The following is a 24415-nucleotide window of genomic DNA, read 5'->3' as shown; positions in this document are numbered from 1 at the left end:
TTGCTTGTATTTTCTCCCCTCAAAAATGACTCAAATTTTATATACTCACTCTCTAAAATAACTTACCTAATTCTTAGCAAATATTAATATGGTACAAAGTATACATAGTGTAAGGATGTAATATTTGGGATTTTCTATAAAATACCCAAGTATTGAAAGAAAAATAAAAGATTGATAGATGAAACAGGAATGTCTAAATGTTAATAATAGGTACACTGGAATTCATAATACTAGTCTCTATTTTTATGTTTGAAATTCTCCATAATAAAAGGTCTTTTAAAACCCATGTATGTGGCTCTTACTAGGAGAAAGGCAATATTCTAAGCATTTTACATGTATTAACTCATTTAACCCCCACAATAACATGGAGATAGTTACTCATTTTACAGATTAAGAAACTGAGGCACAGAAAATTTAGATAACTTTCCCAAGGTCACAGAGTAAGTGACAGAGTTGGAATTCCAACCTAAGTAGTCTCGCTCCAGTAAGTACATATGCACAAAGAAAAGCGCAGAATGTACAAATTGTGGATAATTTTTATTTTTGCTCATTCCCAGTTTCTAATTGTTCTATGAGAATATGTGTTTTGTAATTTTAATAAAGTTACCAAAATAGGAAAATCTTGACTCACATTCTAATACATTTTGTAGAAATAGAGGATATAACTTTCTGACACCCAAATCACTGAAAGCGTAGAAATCCATCATTAAAGAGTGTCATAAAGTGAGCAGCAATTTAATAGAAAAATTGTTGATAAAATGATGAAAGATTACTTTGTTACTTATGTTTACCAATGCTTTATGAAAAGAGTAATATTGAAAAGGGGCCAATGTAATTTAGCCAGATAGATTTAAGTTTAAACCACTTAAAAGCTTTCTTCCTTCATTTTCAAGGAGAAAAATAACTACTATAATTTCCCCAAGTAGACTGCTAGGAAATCTTCCTCCAAAATAAAAACTCTCACTCTGGAAAAGAATTATATAGACTGATTACAAGTTTATTGGCAACATTTTTGATTGCTGCAAAGTGACCAATCAAGCTCATTTGGTATTTTTCATAAAAACTAAATTACTAAATTCATGTAGAATGGAATAGATGTGGTTTAGTTATTTTAATTTGCATACTTAGTGCTAATGAAAGCTGAAGACCAAATGAACAAAAAAATTTTACAAGAAGATAGTAAATTTCTCTATTTTCAACAAAGTCAATGTACATACACCAAAATGGACATGGAGAGTATCTCTATATTTGAGTCCTTAATGGTTACAAGGACAAAAACAAAGTTATCGCAGTACTGTTAGACGAACCACAGTGAAAATGTTCAAATGAATAAGATCAATAGTGCACTGTGAAGCAATGACATATATTCTTTTGCAAACTCTAAGATTGTCCACAGAGAAGAATAACACCTTAATCTGATTAAGCTTCCAGTCTTACATACCTCTATCATCATGATAACAGAGCAACCTGACACAGAGAGCAAAGCTCTGAGGGGCTTTGGGGAGCCCCTTTTGGGAGCTAAAGGGAGCAGGGAACCATAGACCTGGATGCAAATCCTGGTTCCAGCACTAAGCAAATCACTTACCATCTTGGAACCTGTTTCCTCATTGGTTAAACAAGGTCTTGTGAACAACGATATAAAGTGTGCCTTAAAGCCAAGAGAGTCTTGCACATAGCAGGCACTGTAGAAATGTGTGCTTCCTCCCTCCCTCAATACCATGTGGGACAGTCAAGGAAGGTGAATGACGGAAAGGAATTTGAATTTAAGTGATAAGTAGGGAATCTCTCATCAAGTTAGCAGTAATGAAGTAGAAAAATTGTTTTAATGATAAAAGATTAATTACTTATATACAAAGATGGGATCTTGTATGCAAGTCACTAGAGAGAAATAAGACACCAGCCCCGAGGTTAGAATATAGGTAAGATTCCCATTTAAAATACAGTTTATGCAGCACTATTCACAATAGCAAAGACATGGAATAAAATACAGTTGACTTTTAACTCATATGCTGAAAACTTTTCAATAGCTCCCCACTGCAACTCCACAGGAAGGATGAAAGGTCCTGGTCTCACAACTCTCTTTCAGTCAGGGCACTTCAGCCACATTGGCCTTCAGTTTCCTCCTTGAACCACCCTGACAACCATACCCTCAGCTCCTTCCACATCTGGGTCTAGAACTCTCAGGCCCCTCAGCCTCAAGTGCGCTTGACTTGTTCAACTGTTCAAATAAGCTGTTTCTTCTCTCCCTTCACATGTTCCCTCGAACCTTCCCTATCCCCCAACCACCCCCATAGCCTCAAATAATTCCCTACCTGCCACCACAGTGACCCACTATTGTACCATTCATAGCTTTTATCACAATCTCATTCTGCTTCCCTACTCTACCCCCACCTCCCCAAATGCAAACTCTTTAAGGCAGGGACTTTTTTTTACCACTATCTCCCCAGCATACAACAAATACCTATTCAATAAAGATTCACTGAATAAATGCAAAGCATAACATAGGATTTGGAATACCACGCTGGATTAAACAGCTCCTATGTGCTAAGCACTCCACAAGACACTTTAACTAATTCCACTAGATCCTCACAACAACTTTGAGGTAAATATTAACTCCATTTCCCACACAAGGAAATAGGAGCTCAGGGAAGAAGTCACTTGCCTGAGGTTATACAGTGGTATTAACCAGCAAAGATTTATTGAGAATTTTACCATGTGCCAAGCAGGTACTGTCAAAGCTTTTTATATGTATTCTCTCACTCACTATTCAAAACAACCCCATGACATAAGTACTACTATTAACTTTATCTTCACATGAAAAACCAAGTGAGGAAAGGAGAGGTCAAAATTAATTGCCTAATTATGTAAGAAGCAAAAGCATGAATAGAAACAGTCTGCCTCCAAATCTCACATGCTTAACCACTCTTTAATAAAGTATAGATATAGTTGACTTAAAGTTTTTGTAAAATTAAGATCATCAAGCAGCAGGTGGCTCATGCCTGTAATCCCAGCACTTTGGGAGGCGAGACGGGAGGATCACTAGAGGCCAGGGGTTTGAAATCAACCTAGGCAACATAGTGATACCCCATCTCTACAAAAAAATTTAAAAATTAGCTGGGCATGGTGGTACATGCCTGTAGTCCTAGCTACCCAGGAGGCTGCAGTGGGAGGATCATTTGAGCACTGGAGATTGAGGCTACAGTGAGCTATTATCATGCCACTGCACTCCAGCCTGGGCAACAGAACAACGCTCTACAGCTAATAATAATAATAATAATAATAATAATAATAAAGTTAAAAAACTAAAGCTAAATTAAGATAATCCATTAAAGCATTTCGCTCAGAGCCATGAACATAGCAAACAGTTTTTAAATGTTATTATTCTTAGTCTGAATCTAATACCCTGTTTTTTCCATTATATTTTGCTGCATCTCAGGAAATCAAATAAATCTTTAAATGAATTACCTGGGTTTGCATATACGTGTTAAATCAAATTCCCAAAGCAGCTTATCAGCATATGCAAACAGCTTTGTATCTTTGTGTATACTGCAATCCTAAAAAGGTAATCAAGTCTAATGCGCAAACGTTACATATTAAAGGGTTACTCCTTGCCCAGAGCACAAAACATAAAAATTGTTTATCTAAACTTAACTTTCATCCTTGTGGCACCATCACCAGCAATACATCTCTCCTATCTGTATATGTTCTTTGGTTATATGCCTTTATTTCATCATTGACTGTTCGGTTTAAGTTCAATGAGTAGCTAACAAAGGATAACGATTGGCCACTTCCATCACGACAATTGTCAATCTGTAGTAAATCTACACTTCTTGTCACTGATAAACACTTTCACATCTAAATTTTGTTTTTTTTAAATAAGTAAATAACCACTAAAATTAATTAAAGCAATTATATACCCAAATGATTGCTTAAACACTACACACATACAGATGGCAATGCCACTGCAAATGAGTACTTAGCTGGCAGGAAACCCCACCATGTGACAGGTTAAAAGACAGCTCAGTGAGACAGGGAAATTTGTGTGTGCATGAGTTCACTTGTAAAAACAGGGTTTGAAATAATACTGGAATGCTCAGGAAGAAATGTCCAGAAGCAAGAAGATCAAAAGGAAGCCACTGCATGTTCTTTCTCAGTTCCTGCAGCTGCCTCAGAAAACAGGGCTTGAACTAAAACTTGGCATCACATTCCAGGCAGAGGGAATATGAGGATATGTATGGTTTGAGAGGACAAAGTGGAGAGCTAAGATCAGTCTCTAATGTCCCTTCCAGCTCTGAGAGGGTTATAATCATTCCTCAAGACATTCTTGTCTCATTCTGAAGGGCCTAGTTTCCATCTATATAGCAGCTGCACCTGCTCAGATGCCAGTAAAGAAGAATCAGAAGTGGGAAGGGTCCCCACTGACCAAGCCTGCTGCATTATTACCCTGGACATTTGGATTTCTTAAGAGAAGCAGCTTCTTGTTCACCCACTTCAGGGCCTGGTGTGGAAGAAGCAGTTAAAAAATGTTTGCTGAATTACTGTGTTTGGCACAGTACCTAACAGACTCAAAAATGTTAGAATCAGGATTCCACTGTTTATTTTGTTTTCAGATCAACTTTCCAAAACAGAAACTAAGAAACAGAGGGGAATCTGTATCTTTTTCATTAATTAAGACTCATGAAACAAAGACCAAAATAAATAAGAGCCAGAAGTAGAGAAATAAATGTTTAAACAACTTTATGTCCAAATTAATACAGTAACTTGAATTTAGTGACCAACACATTTAGGAATGGATGATAATTCTTTTTAAACACATCCTAAACTCCCAGTTTTTTAACTAGACAAATCATTTTTGTGTAGACAGTACAAAGGTGAACTTCAGCCAAATTCAAATCCAAAATCAGCAGAATCTACATCAATTTCATTACACTGTCATGAATTTTGGTACATTTTCTTTAAAAAAAAAAATCAAAGAACACATGTAAAAGCTAACAAGACTGTTTCTTCACTGTTTCCAGCTGAATCTAATAGAGATGGAAAATGGGTCTTTGTTACTTTAATACAACATAAGTTTTACATGAATGCTTCCATTGACGGCTATTATTTGTCATAGCTATGTGCTTAATCTGCTATGTATTACAATCCTTTAAAAACCCACAGTATCACCTCTGTGTATTTCCCATTAGGGTAAAAGGAATTTTAAATAATTTCTTTTTAAAAAAAAAAAGGAACATTTACTAATCTTCTATTATACAGCTAGCATTACTCATGGCTGTTTTTATTTATAGGGTGCTTAATAATCAGATATTAGTTAACCTTTGCAATCATCCTGGGCAGGAGTTCATTAGTAAATCATTTCATATTAGCGTGGAAATATCAAGCAGCATATTCAAGAATCAGAAGAGGATCTTGGGGTGAAATGCTGACATCCAATTGACAGAGTACAGTATGTAGGATGTCTTTCAGATAAAGTTAGTTTAAGAATTTTATTTAAACAAAGATGGAGGAGGAGGAAAACGAAGAAGGGGTTAAGATATAATATGTAGCTCATGTAGCTCTTCTTTTTTTTTTTGAGACAGAGTCTTGCTCTGTCGCCCAGGCTGGAGTACAGTGTCACGATCTCGGCTCACTGCAAGCTCCACCTCCTGGGTTCATGCCATTCTCCTGCCTCAGCCTCCTGAGTAGCTGGGACTACAGGCGCCCACCACCATGCCCGGTATATTTGTATTTTTAGTAGAGACAGGGTTTCACCGTGTTAGCCAGGATGGTCTCGATCTCCTGACCTCGTGATCCACCCACGTGGGCCTCCCAAAGTGCTGGGATTACAGGCATGAGCCACTGCGCCCGGCTGCTCTTCATGATTTTTTTAATTTCACAAATGTTAAAACTAGTATATATGATTTTCATACATACAGGCCTAATGGAACCTTTCAACACTCTGTTTTAAGTAAATGACCGACTAGATGAACAGCAACAGCCACTCCAAAGACCAGCAACTTACAATAAAGCCAATGTTCAAAAGAGTTTCATTTCACCCTCAAAGACTACTTCTGCCTTTCAGCCCAAATTCAAACACTATCTAAGAAATTGCTCCCAATCTGGCTTACTTCCAAACTGATAGAAAGGTTATCAAAGATCAGATCAGCTCAGGAACAAGCCACACAAATAAGGCAGAACCAGCATGATTCCCAGAACCACAAAAGTCTCCCCAAGTCCCACCTATCATACCTAATTTCATAGGGAACTTTAGCGCCATGAAGCTGAAAAGTCTGAGGTAAGCCAAAAACTAAATCACTCTGTGGAACTGGGCAGTCTGGGTACCACTTCCTGAGCATTTGATCTTACTATCTGACACTTCTTGGCTATATCCCAAAGTGTGGCATGCATCCTTCAAGTTCTATTCAGTTCCCATTTTAAAAGTGAGTTAAGAATTAAAAAGGTTTAAAATCAAGCACACTTTGTGCAAAAGTATTCATGGATAAATCTAAAAGATAAACTAAGGACTATGCAGATAAAATATTGATCAGTAATTGAAAATAACATTTGTAAAGAGTTTTAATAATGTAAAGAAAAGTTTACAATAAAAAACACTTGAGAAATTTTTGCATACAACCATGAACACAACAAAGTTTACAATATAAGCCGGGCGCAGTGGCTCACACCTGCAATCCCAACACTTTGGGAGGCTGATTTCAAGTCCAGCCTGGGCAACATAGTGAGACCTCATCTCTAAAAAATAAAAAATTAGCCAGGCACAGTGGCGTGTCCCTGTGGTCTCAGCTACTCAGGAGGCTGAGGTGGGAGGACTGTTTGAGCCCAGGACGTCAAGACTGCAGTGAGCCAAAGACTGCAGCACTACACTCCAGCCTGGGTCACAGAGCAAGACTCTATCTCAAAAATAAAAATAAATATACAAATATGTGTGTGTGTGTGTGTGTGTATACACATATAGTATATATAATGTGTGTATATATGTGTGCATATGTGTAATATAGAGACAAATATAGAATTAAAAAAACAGGCAAAAATGTTGATAGGGTTATTTCTGAACAGGATGATGGATGATTATGTAACCTACTATATTCCCCCTTTGCTACTTTTAATTTTGTTCTTACAATGGGGCATACATTACTTATTTTAAATTACAAAGAAATTAATTCTCTTCAAATAAAAAAATAAAATGTTTAATTGCAATTTTTTAAAAAGTGATCTTATTTATTCACTTGAAACCATGGTCTTTTATCATTCTCTAAAGAGGTAGTTTCACCACAGCACACGCCAAGACAAAAAAAAGTCTCACTTGATCCAATTATACCACTTATTAAGAACTATTTAATGAGAAAGTCACACCTTTGAGTTATTAGACGCTATAATGGTCCTGCAGAGTTCCAAACAAGTAAGCTAACAGAATTACCTTTGATTCTAAATTGTTTGCCAGGAGATTAATCCATCTGCACCTGAAAAAAACATCAAGTGTTCCTCCAGTGTGTTCAACATTCTTCAGTCTCATTTTAATCAAGTATGTTAGCTTCCGTCTAGAGGGCATTTTTAATTGCTTGAACTACAGTATAAGTAGTTTTTATTTTAATTTTCCAAATTCATACACAACATAATACCAAGAAAATCAAACTTTTAGTCATCAATAGGTAAATTTTAGAGAGGTCTTTAAACGTTTTGGCATCTGTCGAAGAATAAAATAGCTCTTTCTGATAGTGACGTTTGAACAGACACCTGAAGGAAGTAATGCGCAGTCCAAACAGAAGGAATAACCTTGAGATGGAAGCATGTTTGGCAAGTTTAGGAAAGACCAAGGACACCAGTGTTGGCTGGTGCAAGTCAGCAAGTTGGGCAGTGAGAGATTACAGAATGAAACAGAAACCCAGATCATGTAAGCCTCTCCAGGGTGCTGGGAGTCTTTGGATGTTTCTCAGTGAGATGGCAAGTCCTACAGGGTTTGGGAAAGAGGAATGGCATATTTGACTGACATTTTTAAAAGATCATTGTGGCTTCTAGGAAGAATAGAGACCATAAGAGGGCAATGATAGAAAAAAAGAAAAAGAGAGGGACCAGTTAAGTTACATCAATAATCCAGGAGATAAATCATATTGCTTTGGACAAGGATAACAGCAGTAGAGATGGTGGGAAGAGGTCAGACTTAGGGGATGTTTATTTTTTTCCAGATTTATTGAGATGTAATTGATGTCTTAGTCTGTTTTTTGCTGCTAAACAGAATATCTGAGATTGGGAATATTTTATAAAGAACAGAAACTTATTGGCTCACAGTTCTGGAAGCCGGGAAGTCTAATATCAAGGTGTCAACATCTGTGGAGGGCCTTTGTGCCACATCATCACGTGGTAGAAGTGCAAAGAGACAGAGGGCAGGAGAGGACCGACTTTTACATTGGCATCAATCTCACCCTTAAGGGTAGCACCCTCATGACAATCACCTCTTAACAATCCCACCTCTTAATACTGTTAAAATGGCAATTAATTATTATTATTATGATTATTATGAGAAAGAGTCTTGCTGTCACCCAGGCTGGAGTGCAGTGGCATGATCTCAATTCATTACAACCTACATCTCCTGGACACAAGCAATCTTCTCACCTCAGCCTCCCAAGTAGCTGGAAGTACAGGCTTGCGCCACCAAGCCCAGCTAATTTTTGTATTTTCTTAGTAGAGATGGGGTTTTGCCATGTTGCCCAGGCTGGTCTCAAACCCCTGGGCTCAAGCCATCCACCTATCTCAGCCTCCCAAAGTGCTGGGATTACAGGCATGAGCCACAGCACCTGGCCAATGGCAATTAAATTTAAACATGAGTTTTGAAAGGGACAAGCATTCAAACCATAGCAATTGACGAATAAAAACTGTATATATTTAGGGTACAAAACCAGATGTTTTGATATATGTATACAGTGTGAAATGATTTCCACAATCAAACATATCTATCACCTCATCTTATTACCATTGTGTGTGTGTGTGTGTGTGTGTGTGTATGGTGAGAACACTTGAAATCTACTCTCAGTAAATTTCAACTATACAATACATTATCATTAAGTATAGTCACCATGTTATATATACATTAGGTCTCCATTTGGTCAAAGGATACATGCCTGCAGTTATAAGTATTTCAGAAATATTTGGTAAGATTTGCTAATGGATTAGACATGAAATGTGAGAAGAGTGAAGGATGACTCCAAAGTTTGGGGTTCAGATAACTGAAAGAACAAAGCAGTCATACAGTAAGATGCAGAAGTCGAAATCATTTATCCATTTCTAAAATAATGCAGCAATGCATGAGTCTCCTAAATTCTTGGAAGCTCAATTTACTTTTGTCCATATCAGCTAAGAAAGGCTATATGATAAAAGGATGCAGACTGTATAAGCTTCACCTGCTTCTCAATTTTATTTGGGGCCAATCTTGACTATACACAACAAATGTTAAAATGTGTGTGCTTAGCTGCAGATTGGATTTATATTCAATTCATACCTAACACCAATGCTGCAGTCAACACCTGCCCAGGTCCTAACCAATTTTCCATCCCTGTAAGGCCTCAGTGGCCCTCTAATCCATACCTACTCCACATAACTTTTAAAATATTATAAATTGAAACCAGTAAGATACAGAGAAGGAGAGGAGACAGGTAAGTTAGTAGGTAGATGGGTAGATAATCCTTACTTCCCTACCTTGCCTTCCTCTGTTATCCATTCCATTTCACATCTCTTTACAGGCTTTATGTCAAATGTTCAACATGTACTGAAGGCACTGTGTACGTGTATAAATGTAGGATGAGGGGGCAGGGAAAAAATTGATTGTATTGTAAAAAGAAATGTGAGGAAAGAAAAAATGAAAGCATACTTACGTGCTTAAGAAAAATCTTTACCAATATGAAGTTACTTTGTTAATATATAATTTGATTTGTGAATGAATCATCAACTGTTGCTAAAACTATTAAGTTAAAGGAAGATAGGGAACTTTATATTAGAGGGATCAGGATGATCCCACTTGAATCCATTGATTCATCTTAGCATCGTTAAAAGTAATACCACACATTGTATCCTCATGGGTGATGGAATAGGATATACACAGCCTTCTGTAAAAATACTCTTACCTAAAAAAAAGTTGCCACTAACATACACAACTCTCTACATTTAACTACCAATTTACAAGAAACACATGAGATACAGGAACAAGGTACCTCTTCCAGGACAATACCACTTGCAGAGCAATAGATCAAGTCCAGAATTTGGGACACTTTACAGGACAAAGGACTTGGTTTCTCCAACAAATCAATGACATGGGAAAAAAGAAGGAGTGGAGGGATTGTACAGAATAAGTGACTAAACAGACATAGTAACCAAATTATATTATATTTGGGAAACTTACATGATTCTGATTTCAAAAAACCAATTCTACTAAGACAACCTTGGCACAACTGAGAAATTCTTAAATATGGACTGTATTGGGTAATATTTAGGAATTGGTATTAATTTTGTTAGGGTTGATAATCAATGGCCTAGTAATAGTACATTAAGAAGTCCTTATTAATTAAAGACAATTACTAGGGAAGAAAAAATGTTAGAGAGAAAAACAAGATTGACAAAATGTTGATGTTGTTGAAATTAAGTTCATTGACTATATTCCCTACTAATGTGTGTATGTTTTAGTAAGACATTTTTAAAAATAAAAGAATATAGAAAAAGAAAGTAACTAGAGATAGTAAGATTGCAATGTGAACTGTTAAGAAAAATTATTACCATTTTCAGCTGCTAATCTGTGTGGATGAAAATTTCCTTGATGGTCTGCAATAAAACCAAAATACAAAATCACAATACAAAAATAAATTGGAGGCTGAGACATATAGAGATTATCATTTTTATTCATAATCATTCATTTCAATATTACGCTCCTTATAATAGCTACATGGTTCAGATTGACTTTATAGTAAGAGTATGCTATAAATTCAAATGTAAAATAGCTTTATTTTGAATAATAAAACCTTTATTTTGAATAATAAAACATTTCTCTTACCTGAAGTTCTCAGTAAGATATGTGGAGGTGGGGAGAGAGTCTAAGACCTTAGAAAAGGTTTGAAAATTTTCTGCCCTAGACTATTCCTTTCACCTGTTTCAGCTTTGCTTTGTACAAAAAATGTTATGATTTACAACTCAAAGTGAAGAGGTTGCTATTAAGCATCAAGAAAGGTATTGCATATAGTTAAGAGAACATGATAATCTTCTTGCAAAGAATAAATGAGAGTCTGGATGTGGAAGAATACTTGGTCTAGAAGACCTCTTTTAAAAAATGGATTGCAGCTGGGCACGGTGGCTCACACCTGTAATCCCAGCACTTTGGGAGGCCAAGGCAGGAAGATCACTTGAAGTCAGGAGTTCGAGACTGGCCTGGCCAACATGGTGAAGTGCCATCTGTACTAAAAATACAAAAATTAACCAGGCTTGGTAGCACACACCTATAATTCCATCTACTTGGGAGGCCGAGGCACAAGAATCACTTGAACCCAGGAGGCAGAGGTTGCAGTGAGCCAAGATCGTGCCACTGCACTTCGGCCTGGGCAACAGAGCAAGATCCCATCTAAATAAATAAATAAATAAATAAATAGTGATTGCAAAAGTACCTGCAAAGGAGACCAGGAATTTCCTCAGATAATGGCCCAGAGCTTTTCCATAAAGAATGGAAGAGATATCTAAGCCTGAAAAAGGTTGCAGTACCTTTCATTCCTTCATTTAAGAAATATTTATGAGATACATACCTTGTATCAGACACTATACTAATCACTGGGAATACAGAGAAAAATCCCTGCCCTTATAGATTACGTTCCTAGTAGAGGGAAGACAAGAATAAGCAAAATAGTAAATTATATAGCATTTCTGAAGATAAGTGCTATGGATAAAAGTAAACCAGGGTGGAGGATAGACAGTATTAGAGAGAGAGGTTTCTATTTTTAAAAGGATGGTCAGGGAAAGGCTGAGGAAATACCCGAGTAGCCTGAAGGGGAGTAAAAGAGCAGTTTCACCATCTCAGAAAAGAAGATTCTAGGCGGAAAGAGTAGCAGTGCCAATGCCATGGTGAAAGCATGCCTCAGATGTCTGAAGAACAGCAGAGGCTAATTTGAGCAGATTAAGCAAGAGAGGGAAAGAGTGGTTGTAAATGGAGTTGGAGAGGCAACAAATGGGTCAGATCATGGCAAACCTCACAGGACAATCCCAAGACTGCCTTTTACTTTGGGTGGCAACGGGAAGCCACTGGAGAGTTTGGGGCAGAGAAGAGATCTAACTCATGTTTTTATAAAATCACTCTGGCTGCTGTTCTGACAATACTGTAAGGGGAAAGATAGAAGCAATCCATTAGAAGGCCAGGACAGTTTGCAAAAAATGGCCTCCAATTGCTCCCCATCTCTGTATACAAACCACTTTACAAAATGACTTTGCTGCTCCCCTCAGAAAAAAAAGTAGACTAATTTTCTATCCCCTTCATCTGGCTTGACCTGGTGACCTGCTCTCACCAACAGCAGAGAAAGTGAAGCTGTAGAAGTTCTAAGTCCAGGCCTCAAAAGGCCATGTAGTTTCCTCTTGTTATCTTGCTTCCATTAGACCACCATGTAAAGAAACACAAACATGAGATAGTTTACTGACCACGTAGAGCAGAGATAAGCCATCGCAGCTGAGGCCTCCAAACCTACCAGTGCCCATCACTACATGAGCGAGCATGGGCAAGACCAGCAAAAGAGCTGCCCCCCATCTACCCCAAGCCCAACCTAAGCTGCCAACCACAGAATCACAAACTAATAAATAACTGTTGGTTTAAGCCACAAAATGTTAGGAGTAGGTAACAATTGATAACTAATATGGAGGCTACTGAAAGATCGGGACATAAACAATGGGTGCCTAGACTAGGGTGAGAGCAGTGGGTAGTGACAAGTACTTGGATTCTAAATACACTGTGAAGGTATAGTCAACACACTTTCCAAAGTAACAGTATATATATAGATTGTGAGATAAAGAAGAGTCAAGGATGATACTCAGGTTTTTAGCCTATGTCATAAAAAGGATGGAGTTTCTGTTAACTGAAATAGGGAAGATTATAGGTAAAAAAGGAAATTCCAGAGTTTAGTTTGAAATATATATTAGTCATCCAAACAGAAAATGCTGAGTAGGCACTGGATATACGGAGTCAGGAGTTCAAGGGAAGGCCAGGCTGAAAATATAAATTTGGAAGCTAGTAGGGTATTACTAGTATTTAAAGCTAATATTTAGGCCAGGTGCCATGGCTCACACCTGTAATCCCAGTACTTTGGGAGGCCAAGGCGGGTGGATTGTTTTTCAAGATCAGCCTGGCCAATGTCTCTACTAAAAATACAAAAATTAGCCTGGTGTGGTAGTGCGTACCTGTAGTCCCAGCTACTCAAGAGGCTGAAGCAGGAGAATCACTCGAACCCGGGAGGCGGAGGTTGCAGTGAGTCGAGATCATGCCATTGCACTCCAGCCTGGGTGACAGACGGAGACTCCATCTCAAAAAATAAATTGGCCGGGCTTGGTGGCTCACGCCTATAATCCCAGCACTTTGGGAGGCCGAGGTGGGCAGATTACGAGGTTAGGAGATCGAGACCATCCTGGCTAACACGGTGAAACCCGTCTCTACTAAAAATACAAAAAATTATCTGGGCGTGATGGCAGGCACCTGTAGTCCCAGCTACTCGGGAGGCTGAGGCAGGAGAATGGCGTGAACCCGGGAGGTGCAGCTTGCAGTGAGCCGAGATGACGCCACTGCACTCTAGCCTGGGGGACAGAGCGAGACCATCTCAAAAAAAATAATAAAATTAAATTAATAAATAACAATAAAGCTAATATTTAAAGGCTGAATGATATGATTCAGAAGTATAAGGTCTAATGACTGAGCCCTGAAGCACTCCAATGTTAACAGCACTCTTATCAGGGAGATAAGGAAGAACCAGTAAAGGAGTCTAAAAAGGGACAATGAGGTAGGAGGAAAACCAGGAATTGTGGTATTTTTGCTAATAAGGGAAGAAAGTGTTTTAAGAAGCAGAGATTGGGCCAGCACTGTGGCTCACACCTGTAATCCCAGCACTTTGGGAGGCTGAGGGGGTGGATCACTTGAGGTCAGGAGTTGAAGACCAGTCTGGCCAACATGGTGAAACCCCATCTCTACTAAAAATACAAAAATTAGCTGGGTGTGGTGGCACATGCCTGTAATCCCAGCTACTCAGGAGGCTAAGGCAGAAGAATCACTTGAACCCAGGAGATGAAGGTTGCAGTGAGCCGAGGTCATGCCACTGCACTCCAGACTGGGCAACAGAGTAAGACTCAGTCTCAAAAATAAAAATAGAGAAGCAGAGAGTGACTAGCTGTCTCAAAAAAAAAAAAAAAAAAAAAAAAAAAAAAAAAATGCTGACAGGTCAACTGAGAGGTAAAAATTTGGAACAGACCTTTAGATTTAGGAAAATGAAAGGGCCAGAAATGGTGCCTCCGCCTATAATCCCAGCACTCTGGACCCAGGCAGGAAGATTGCTTGAAGCCAGAAGTTCAAAACCAGCCTGAGCAACATGGTAAGACCCCCACCGCTTCAAGAAATAGAAAAATTAACCAGGTATGGTGGCACATATCTGCAGTCCTAGCTACTCAGGAGGCGAGGCAGAAGTACCACTTGGGCCCAGGAGTTCAAGGCTGTGGCGACCTATGATCACACCACTGCACTTCAGAGTGGGCAACAGAGCAAGACTCTGTCTCTAGATGAAAAATAAAGTCACTTTCAGAAAAGTAACTTCTTAGAAAAGTTACTTTTAGTAAGAGTAATTTTTTGATAGAGGTGAGGGAGAAAGCCTGATTAAAGTGGGTTTAAGAAAGAATAGAAGGAAAGTAATTGGACAGGAGTATAGTTATACCATAAGGGGTAACAAATAAATTGTGCAGTGGCTTAAGCAGGAATGAGGTCAAAAGCTATTATTTTAACATGGAAAAATCCCAGCATACTTGCATAATGAAGGGAATAATCCAGTAATGAGGGGAAATGCAATGTTCAGAGAGAGAGATGCTGGAGCCAAATCCTTGGGAAGGTAAAAGGAGTAAGACCTAGTGCACGAGTGAGGAGCTGTCCTTAGAAACAGACTCTAGGTCAGAAAATAACAGATGGCAATCTTAGGTAAATGCAGGTATGCCAACCTCCCACATTCATGGCAATTGCCATTCACATTAAGGCATTTCCTATAACTATGGGCCCAGAATTGACCTAAAAATACTCAACATAACTTTCTAATCCTACCAATAGATAAGAATTGGCACACATGATGAAATGTATTTGCAAAAGTATTTTGGGAGTTCAAAGATCAGGAAAAGGTACATAAAAGCAAATAGGCCACACTGTCCATCCTTTCTCCGACAGATAACACAAATATTCACTGGAGACATATATGTTATTTTTAAATTTAGAAACAGTACTATGCCAACTGTCCTACTCTGACAGAAACTATAATGACTTGATGGGTAAACGTTGACAACAGAAAGCTTCATCAAAATTTAAAGTCCCAACTACTAAAAGCTAGCCATATGCTTCAGAAAAGCGCTGTCACCCTTATACCCAAATCTAAGCTCTTTCTAACCTGTTTTCTCCTCTAAATAATTTTTCCTCGCTCTCTCACTCCTTCCCAAGCTTTTACACTGATACCATAGTCAATAAGCTTTCTTAAATCCTCAGCCTCTTCACTAGATGCTCCGCATACCTCCTAGGCCTAATAGAAACTAAACTCCCCTTCTTTGGTGGCCCCCATCAGTAAAGGCTAATCATCCTTCCAAGTCCCAAGGCCCAGAAGAATGTTTCCAGACCACTTACCCCATTCCACCCCCACCCCCTGTATTTTTGAGGGCATAACATCTACGTATCTTCATCTCTCATCTATAGTGATCACCACCATAGGCAATCCAAACCTCAGAAATTAGGATCACATTCTTCCATGTTATGTGCGTATGGTAAAAAGGTGGTACCCTTCCTCCCTGGGTACCACAGTCATCTACAGTCATCTGGGTGAGCAATTCATCCAATGCACCACCAGTCTCATTGTTCCTGAACACCTCCGTTTCTACCATCTAGATCCACAGCCAAACCCTACACGCCATCTGCACCCTAAAAATCTTAAATTCCAATATTCTACTCTGACCAGAGGATTTCTATCCTTTTCATTATCTCCCTTTTAGCTACAAACACTTGTATATTTACTTCATCCAGACTTTTAATCCTTTGAACCAATTATGTTATCTCAATCTTTCAGCTCCTACTGGCTCTATCGTCATCCCTATCCAGTCTAAACTTCACATTCCATCACTCTAACCATTCTTTCACCAATATTTTCAACTCCTTTGCATTCTTACCATACGCACATAACAAAATCCAAATACTGTATCAATCCAACTATTTATCATCTCTGGTTCTAGTGAATTTTGCTGCCAAAAGTCACAGAATCATATGAACTAGTATTATTACAAATTAATGATCCTGGCCTATCTGGGAAACCTTCCAAAAACTGTAGTTAGCTCTTTCTCGTATTCCCTATGGCATCTGACCAGTCTCTTCTTGTTGGATTCTCTCCCTCCTTATCTTCTAGACATCCACTGTCATCAGACTGTTCCTTCTGTCTTTTTCACTGGGTCATCTTTCCTACAGGGTGGTATTTCCCAGGGTTTCCCTTCTGTTTTATTCTTTCTTATTCTACAAACTCCCTTAGGCATCATCCATTCTCAGATTGTTTTAACTACCTATAAATTGATAGCTTCCTAATCTCTATCTCCAGCCTAGAATCCTCTCTTTATCTCCAGACCAAAGCAACCAAATAAATGCCCACCGAACAGCACCAATTGTGTGACCCAAACCCATGTCCAAGACTACTGATCTTATTCTCCCCATACATCTGATATTGCTCATGTGATTCCTATCTTGGGAAGTCATAAACCTAGGAGGTATCCTTGACTCCATCACTTCTTCATCCCCTACATCCATCTGGCCACTAACTCAATCACCTTAATATATCCGGAATTCATCCTGTTCTCTCCAGCACCACTGCATTTTCGGAGTTCTGTCATATGTAATGCAAATATTTGCCTTACTCCACCACAATTCATTCCTCACATTGCCTCATGAAACTGATGTTAACTTTCTTCCACTTAAAATCTATTACTCATGGATCACCATAGCCTCCAGATTAAAGTTCAAAATGGCTAACATGGTGTGGAACAGAACTTTCATTATTTACCCCTTGTTTACTTTTTAAAGTTCATCTCTCTATTCTCTTTCTTAACACATTAAAGGTCTATGTTCTGTCTCTAACCTATCTGTTTGTCCTCACTGCTTTCTTGTGCCCGGAATGCCTTATCCTCTAACCAACTAATTCCTACTCACTTTCAAACTTCAATTCAGACGAAAATTCCTCCATAAAGCCTTCTCTGAATCTCCTCAAACCTCACACACAGTTTTCTCTATCCCCCACTATACTATGTGAACGACTAATTATAATGTTTATCCCATTGTATTTTGGTGTTGTTTATGAAGTCCATGCAATACTGTAAGTTCCTTAAAGAAAAGTTAAGGACCTAGCACCAAAGTAGTTGCTGTCTTTGCTGAATGAAGGAATAAATAAAAAATAATGAATACAATACCTTTAATAACTATGACTCTTTAAAAATCACATTTACTTAAATGTTTCAACAATTAAAAACATTTAATAAAAAGTTTCCTCCATTCTTCTCCATGTGTATGTCCTAATAGCATATACTAAAATCAGGTTTGGTTACATAAACCAACATGCGCAATGATTGGGAAACAGATTAGAACTTAAGAATAAATTATGAAAGCAGGTAGGCCAAATAGAAAGACTTGTCAAGAGAGAAGGGAAAGATACACCCTGGCAGCCAAAAAACTTCATAAAACTACAGTTACAACACCCACAATTACTGTATTACATTTGTTCAACATACGTATCAGCCAAATTAGCAAGAACTCATCTGACCAAAAGGAGATTAGAAGATACCTTCGAAGGCATAAATCTCCAGTTTAGGAGCTTCAGTGGATGCTTCATTGGTCCCTAGGCAAGTAAAAAGATAAATCTTTAAATAAATAATAGTAATAAACTGACTATCTATGCGAGTTGGATTCTCAACTTCCTTTGGCCAAAAGAAATGCTTTCCCATCATGAACAGTGGAAAGCTATACAGTATTTAAAGTCAAGGGTTTTGAAACATCTTCAAAATATATAAAACTTAAGTAACTCAGACTAATTAAATGAAAGCCAATATAAACTTTTAAAATCATAAACACAATTTTATTACTTTCAATATGACCTGAGTAGGGAAAAAAAAAAAACAAAAAACTATGAGGCCAGAAGTACTTAGAGGGTTATAAAAACTACATTTCAATCCATTGTTTGAAGATAGATGGGCTCTTCCACATCACTTAAAACTTTGTTGTTTCAAATCATTTACATGGAGGAAATTCACAAATATCCCTTGCCCTATCAGCTTAGCAAATCTTGTTTCTTATCATGTGGAAACAGTAACAAAACCTCCATCAATCTATTACTAATTGTGAATCACAGACTTATACTCATGTAAGTATACCATACATCTCTAGATCTATAGATTTCTCATCTCCTAAAGAAATACGTACTACCTACTTGATCAAAATTTAAATTATCACCCTAATTTTCTTTTTGTGCTTAAACCAAGTTCATTGTTATACATCAAGAAATACTGATTAAGATCAAGATTTGCTATAGACTAATAATCCTGACACTATTATTTCCTTACACTTCCTCCAAATATAGTTATTATTTCTCATTGTGTTTTTTTCCCGCTAGAATGTTAATGTCCTCAGCTATTGAATTTTCCCCCTTAACCTTCCAATCTTGATCAGGTCCAGTTCTAGAACTGAAAGATGTAGCACCGACGCGGAGGGATCACTTGAGGTCAGGATTTCGAGACCGGCCTGGCCAACATGGTGAAACTCCGTCTCTACTAAAAATACAAAAATTAGCTGGGTGTGGTGATATGCGCCTGTAATCCCAGCTGAGGGGCTGAGGCAGGAGAATCACTTGAACCTGGGAGACGGAGGGTGCAGTGAGCCGAGATCGCGGCACTACACTCCAGCCTGGGCGACAGAGTAACCCTGTCTCCAAACAAACAAAAAAATAGCAAATGCAAAATTTTAAAATGTTGTATGTTCTTAAATTTTCCAAACTCCTAATAGTGATATAAACAATTTAATTCAACTAATCATTTGTGGACAATATCCCAAAAGTATCGTGAAGCTAAGAATATTATGTCTCAGACTGTTTCATAAATCATTTTAGATGGGGGAAAAAGGCCAAACGATATACTGGTAAGCACCATCAATCAATCAACAAATGAAAAACTCTGGTTACACTTCCATGAAAATTTTTATTTCGAACTATTTATTACAGGGCGCGAGGCCCTGTTCCGCCTCCTCCGGCTCCTCCTGATAACCTTTTGGTTATCAGGCGTCAACTGGAGGCAACAATCAGTTGAAATCCAGTAAATCTGGGGTTAAGGAAACAAATGTTAAAATAGATATGATATTGATAAATATTAGCCAAGCGATGGTAACTACCTAACATTGATTAAGTAAGCAAATAATCAAGGCAGAGGTTTTAGCTTCCACTAATCTATAAAAGCAAGTCAAAATCCTATGAAAATTGCATTTTTATGCAATTGTTTCAATATCACACCTTTGCATGTAACATTAAAAAGCTCATGATTACTTCATTTCAAAATTTAGATGAGTCACAGTGCTTTCTACGCAGGAATTGGATGTGAATCAAAATTGTAAACATGCACTTGCTTGGTAGTCAAAAAGTGAATGTGGACAGACACAATGTTCGTTGACACAGTAAAATATAATCATAAAATGCATCCTGTGTTTTTAAAAGTTACTTCCTAACTGCTAACACAGTTCAGGAAACATGCCATCTACCCCTCCTCTCCTTGAAAATCTCAAAATTATACTAATCCCATTCCCCTTCTTACAGATAGACCACTGAAACCTGGGGTCATTAATGATACAGTTATCAGGATTACACCCTCAGAGCCACGATGGTTTCAGGGATACTAGAACCTGAAAATAACAAAAAAAAAATTCCAACTCAAATCTAGACAATAAAACTAGCATATAAACTGGAAGAAAACGCAGGAAATGCCGATTTTAGCATCTGGTATGAGGCTGACCATTAAGGAATCCATCAAAAAAGTTTGGAATGTATGAATGAATGACTGCATGAAATCGGCAGGATTTCATTCATTTCAAAAGCTCCAAATTCAGGAACCACACTGAGATATCAGGACGCCACAGCTGAAACTAAAACTCATGAAGGGTAAATGCAACATAACTGCACGTCTCCACACGTTAGCTGCTGCGAAAATTTCAAAACATATATCTAACATACTTTCTTCAAGTAATTGCCGCAAGTGAGGACGGAGCCAGAGAACTAGGAGGCTGAAAACAGGCCCTGCTCACCCATAAGCCTTTGCATTATAAGTGGACATGATCTGCGTGAGTCACCGGGAATGAGGAGACAGTCACCCCAGGCCAGGCAGGACGCGGCCAGAATCTCCTGCTCTGCCCCCAACTAGGGAACCGGTCGAAGGAGAGTGGGACGACTGCAACCTGCTGCAGCTAAGAATGCAAGGATCGGGCCGACCGGCTTCCGAGTCGAGATCCCACTGAGTCCCACCGCAGCCACCACAGCCAGCCCTACCCAGGTATCTCGGAGCTCCGTAACCTCAGAAGGCCTAGTCCTCCAGAAGCTGAGAGCCCCAGCAGGACCGGACGAGGGCAAAAAGCCCCCCTCCCGGCTGCCCCTCGCCGCGACGCGGCCCTGCCGCCACATGCTCCACTGCCCCGTCTCCCAGCTCAGCCCCAGCCCCGCAAGGCCTCAGCCGCCCTCCATGCAAGCCGACCGGGCCGCAGGCGACGCGACCCGGCGGCTCCCGAGCAGGGGGCAGCGGTGGCAGCCCGCCGCCCCGCACCGCTTACCTCCCTTCTGCCACAAGCTCAGCCCAGCGCCGGATGCCTGACGTGGCCCGCCCCGCCGCCTCGAACGCCCAGGGGCGGGGACTGCAGGAGAGAGCCAATGGGCTGCACATCGCGAGGCCCTGTTCCGCCTCCTCCGGCTGCGGCCCGCCCTCCTCGGCTCGCGCGCACGCGCGTCTAAGGCCCGCGCCGCGCACTGCGGTTGAAAGGCAGCGTGGGCGGCAGACCAGAGCTCCGCAGCGGAGCTGGTGCGGGGAGGGCTGCGCGCGGGGGCTGGCTGTGGAGCAGCACCGCAGTGAGGAGTTAGCCCAAGGAAAAGCAGATTAAAGGAAACTGCCTAGAGATGCCACCGCAGCGTGCCCAGGTAGTCCTATTGGCAGCCTGCCCCCATGCAGCTTTTGGCAATACAAAACAGCTTCTTGGTATTTGGAGATTTTGTTTCCCCGGGGAAATAAATAATACTGATAACATTAAGGATTCAGAAAATTTAAAGCAGACAGCCGACTTGCCGCGAAGACGCTTCGTTCTTCGCCTAGTAGCTACTTGGTGTCTTTACTTCATTTGGCCAACACAGAACACTGCAGCTCTCCACGCCACTGTGGTATATCCACTTGTTAGATAGTCCTGAGGTAGTTCTAGCCCAAGTGTTTCTGCTGATCTAATCTGGGGGGAATTGGCGCGAGTAATTATTCTGTTACGATTTTGCCCAATACTTACTGAATGATAAACATGTATTTTCTCCTGGGGCGGGGCGGGGGCTCCCACGTGGGAAGGCTGTAACAGACCGACAGCAGCCACGATGAAACACGCTGAAAAGAGCCAGCAGAAAAAATGAGGAGAGGCTGGTATGACGGAATGGAATTCCGGTTGTGGATGACAGAATGAAAATTATACGCAAGATGAAAGAGTTAAGACAAATTACTCTAAAAATATCTGACTTAGTTGTTTCTAAACCCTGGGGCACCCTTAGGAAAAAATAAAAATAAAAAAATAAGTGTCTGGGCCTCATCACTTGGTTGAAAAAGCTCTGCTGCCAGACCTTGACATTGATATTTTTCTAAGTTTCCAAAGTCATTTTAATGCGTAGACAAGAAGTTCTGTTTCTCATTTGTAAGAAGAATTTGGTTCCCCATCACCTCAGAAAAGTAATTATGTATCACAGACCGTTATCAGTTTTCCCAATAACCAACTATGCATTCACCCTCTAAGAAATGATCTAAATTAATCTTGGGGCCAGGTGGGCTGGCTCACACCTGTAATCCCAGCACTTTGGGAGGCCGAGGCGGGCAGAGTTCGAGACCAGCCTAGGCAATATGGTGAAACCCCATCTCTATTAAAAAAAAAAAAAAAAATACAAAAATTAGCCCGGTGTGGGGTCACGCGCCTGCAGTCACAGCTACTCTACTCAGGCGGCTAAGGCAGGAGAATCGCTTGAACCCGGGAGGCGGAGGTTGCAGTGAGCCGAGGTGGCGCCACTGCTCTCCTGCCTCTGATGGAGTGAGACTCTGTCACAATCAATCATTCAATCAATCAATATTGAACCTACTTAAAGGTATTCAACCTCTGTTATCCTTTGCTTGAAAGGAGTTTTATAAGGATTATAATTCCCTTTTTATGGACTTTGATGATATTCTCTTTCAGTCTTCCAAATGCACCAGTATTTCTTTTAGGACTATTTTAATATTTTTTCTTCTATTCCCATATTTCTTGAGGCTCATTAGTCAAAATTATAATTAAACACATAACTCTGTAAACAGCACTGTTCTAAGTATATAAATTTATTTAATCCACAGAACAACTTTATGAGGCAGTTACAGTTATTACCCACATTTTATAAATAAGGAACCTGAGGTACAGCAGGTGAAGCATCTTGACCAAGGTCATGCACCTACCTAATGGCCAGGCCAAAACTTGAATCCAAGCACACTGGTTCTCAATGAATAAATACACTGCCTCTGTTGTAGAAAGCCTGGTTTTAGGAACACACAGGGAAATGCCCATTTAAAGAATGATGTTGAGTCTGCTTTTGACACTGTCTTAGTATGTTCAGGCTGCTATAACAAAGTATCTTAGACTGGGTAATTTATAAACGATAAAAATTTATTGTTCACAGTTCTGCAAGCCAGGAAGTCCCAGCAAGGTGCCAGCAGATTTGGTGTATGGTGAGGTTCCATTCCTCATGGATGGTGCCTTCTATGTATCATCACAGGATGGAAGGGGAAATAGATTACCTGAAGCCTCTTTTATAAGGTCACTACATGAGTCCTCATAAACTAATCACCTCCCAATGACCCCACCTCTTAATCCTGTTGCATTGGAGTTTAGGCTTCAACACATTAATTTTGGGGGACACAAACATTTAGACCATAGCAGACACCTATCCTAGATTCACATTTTGGGCAGGATTGAGGAACCTGACCATTAAACTTGGAGCCTAGAACCGATTTGACTGCTTTTACTGCAGATCTAGGGTTAAGCTGGAAGTCCATGGGCTCACCCCCTCCTCCTGGGGTATACTCCTTCCATACAGGAACTGCAATTCAGCAGGGATCATTTCACCTTTTAATTTATTTAATCTAATGCTATACCAGGCACTGTGGTAGGCACAGGAGATACCAAGATGAAAGACGTATTCTAGGGCCTTACGGAGCCAGCTCATTCTGGAGACCAAGTCAGCAGCCACCAGATTTATTTTGACAAGACTAGAGAGATAGGCTTTTAGAACCAGAAAGGATCTCAGAAGTTGCCAGTTCATGACAAAGTTTTCTCTGACAAATTCTGAAATTAAAAAATATGGACAATGTATTAAGTTTTCATAAAAATAAATTTATTCAATTTAAAGGACTGCCCTTTTCCTGAGATTATGCTTTGTTCCTTTGTTTTGTTTTGTTTTAATGTTAAAAGTACCCTCTCAGGCCGGGCATGGTGGCTCACACCTATAATCCCAGCACTTTGGGAGGCCAAGTGGGAGGCTAACTTGAGGCCAGGAGTTCAAGACCATCCTGGGCAACAGTGAGGCCCCCCCCCCCTCCATCGCTATTAAAAAAAGAAAACAGAAGTTTTCTCATATGAAATGATAATAGGTTATATTTGTTGGGAATTTTATTTTAGTAAGCTTAAAGTCTTATCTTGGAACTCAAAATTTTTTACACTTCACTGATTTAATCTAATCAAGCCAATTTACACAGAAGGGAACTAAAATTCTAAAAGGATACAGGTTCATCTTCAATTCTTCAATGTCATATGGCTAATTGCTTTTTGTGGGGGGTTGTGGTTGGGGAGGGTTGTTGTTTTTTGTTTTTGGCTTCGTTTTGGTTTGAGGCAGGATCTTACTTTGTCACGCAAGCT

At 39.5% G+C, this 24415-nt stretch overlaps 1 protein-coding gene across 4 annotated transcripts in view; it reads right to left on the bottom strand.

Moving 5' to 3' along the window:
* The window catches only part of FOCAD (focadhesin), a 319501-nt gene extending 298375 nt beyond the window's left edge, over positions 1-21126 (bottom strand). The window contains exons 1-2 of one of the 4 annotated variants that reach the window (XM_030819627.1): positions 21071-21091; positions 10759-10803 (exon numbers count right to left, since the gene is read on the bottom strand). Coding sequence is in view for 1 of the 4 variants with exons in the window: in XM_030819549.1 (XP_030675409.1) it covers positions 10759-10891 (133 nt within the window). In the remaining 3 variants the exon portion in view is untranslated. Of the gene's footprint in view, positions 1-7414; positions 8664-10758; positions 11361-21070 lie in introns of those variants that run through there. The other 3 variants (XM_030819707.1, XM_030819549.1, XM_030819776.1) reach the window with 3 other exon arrangements.
* Positions 21127-24415: the final 3289 nt, after the last annotated feature.

This window comes from Nomascus leucogenys, chromosome 1a (assembly GCF_006542625.1).
Source record: "Nomascus leucogenys isolate Asia chromosome 1a, Asia_NLE_v1, whole genome shotgun sequence".
Lineage (NCBI taxonomy): Eukaryota > Metazoa > Chordata > Mammalia > Primates > Hylobatidae > Nomascus > Nomascus leucogenys.
Note: the sequence above shows the minus strand (reverse complement) of the source record. Positions and strands in the feature narration are given on the sequence as shown.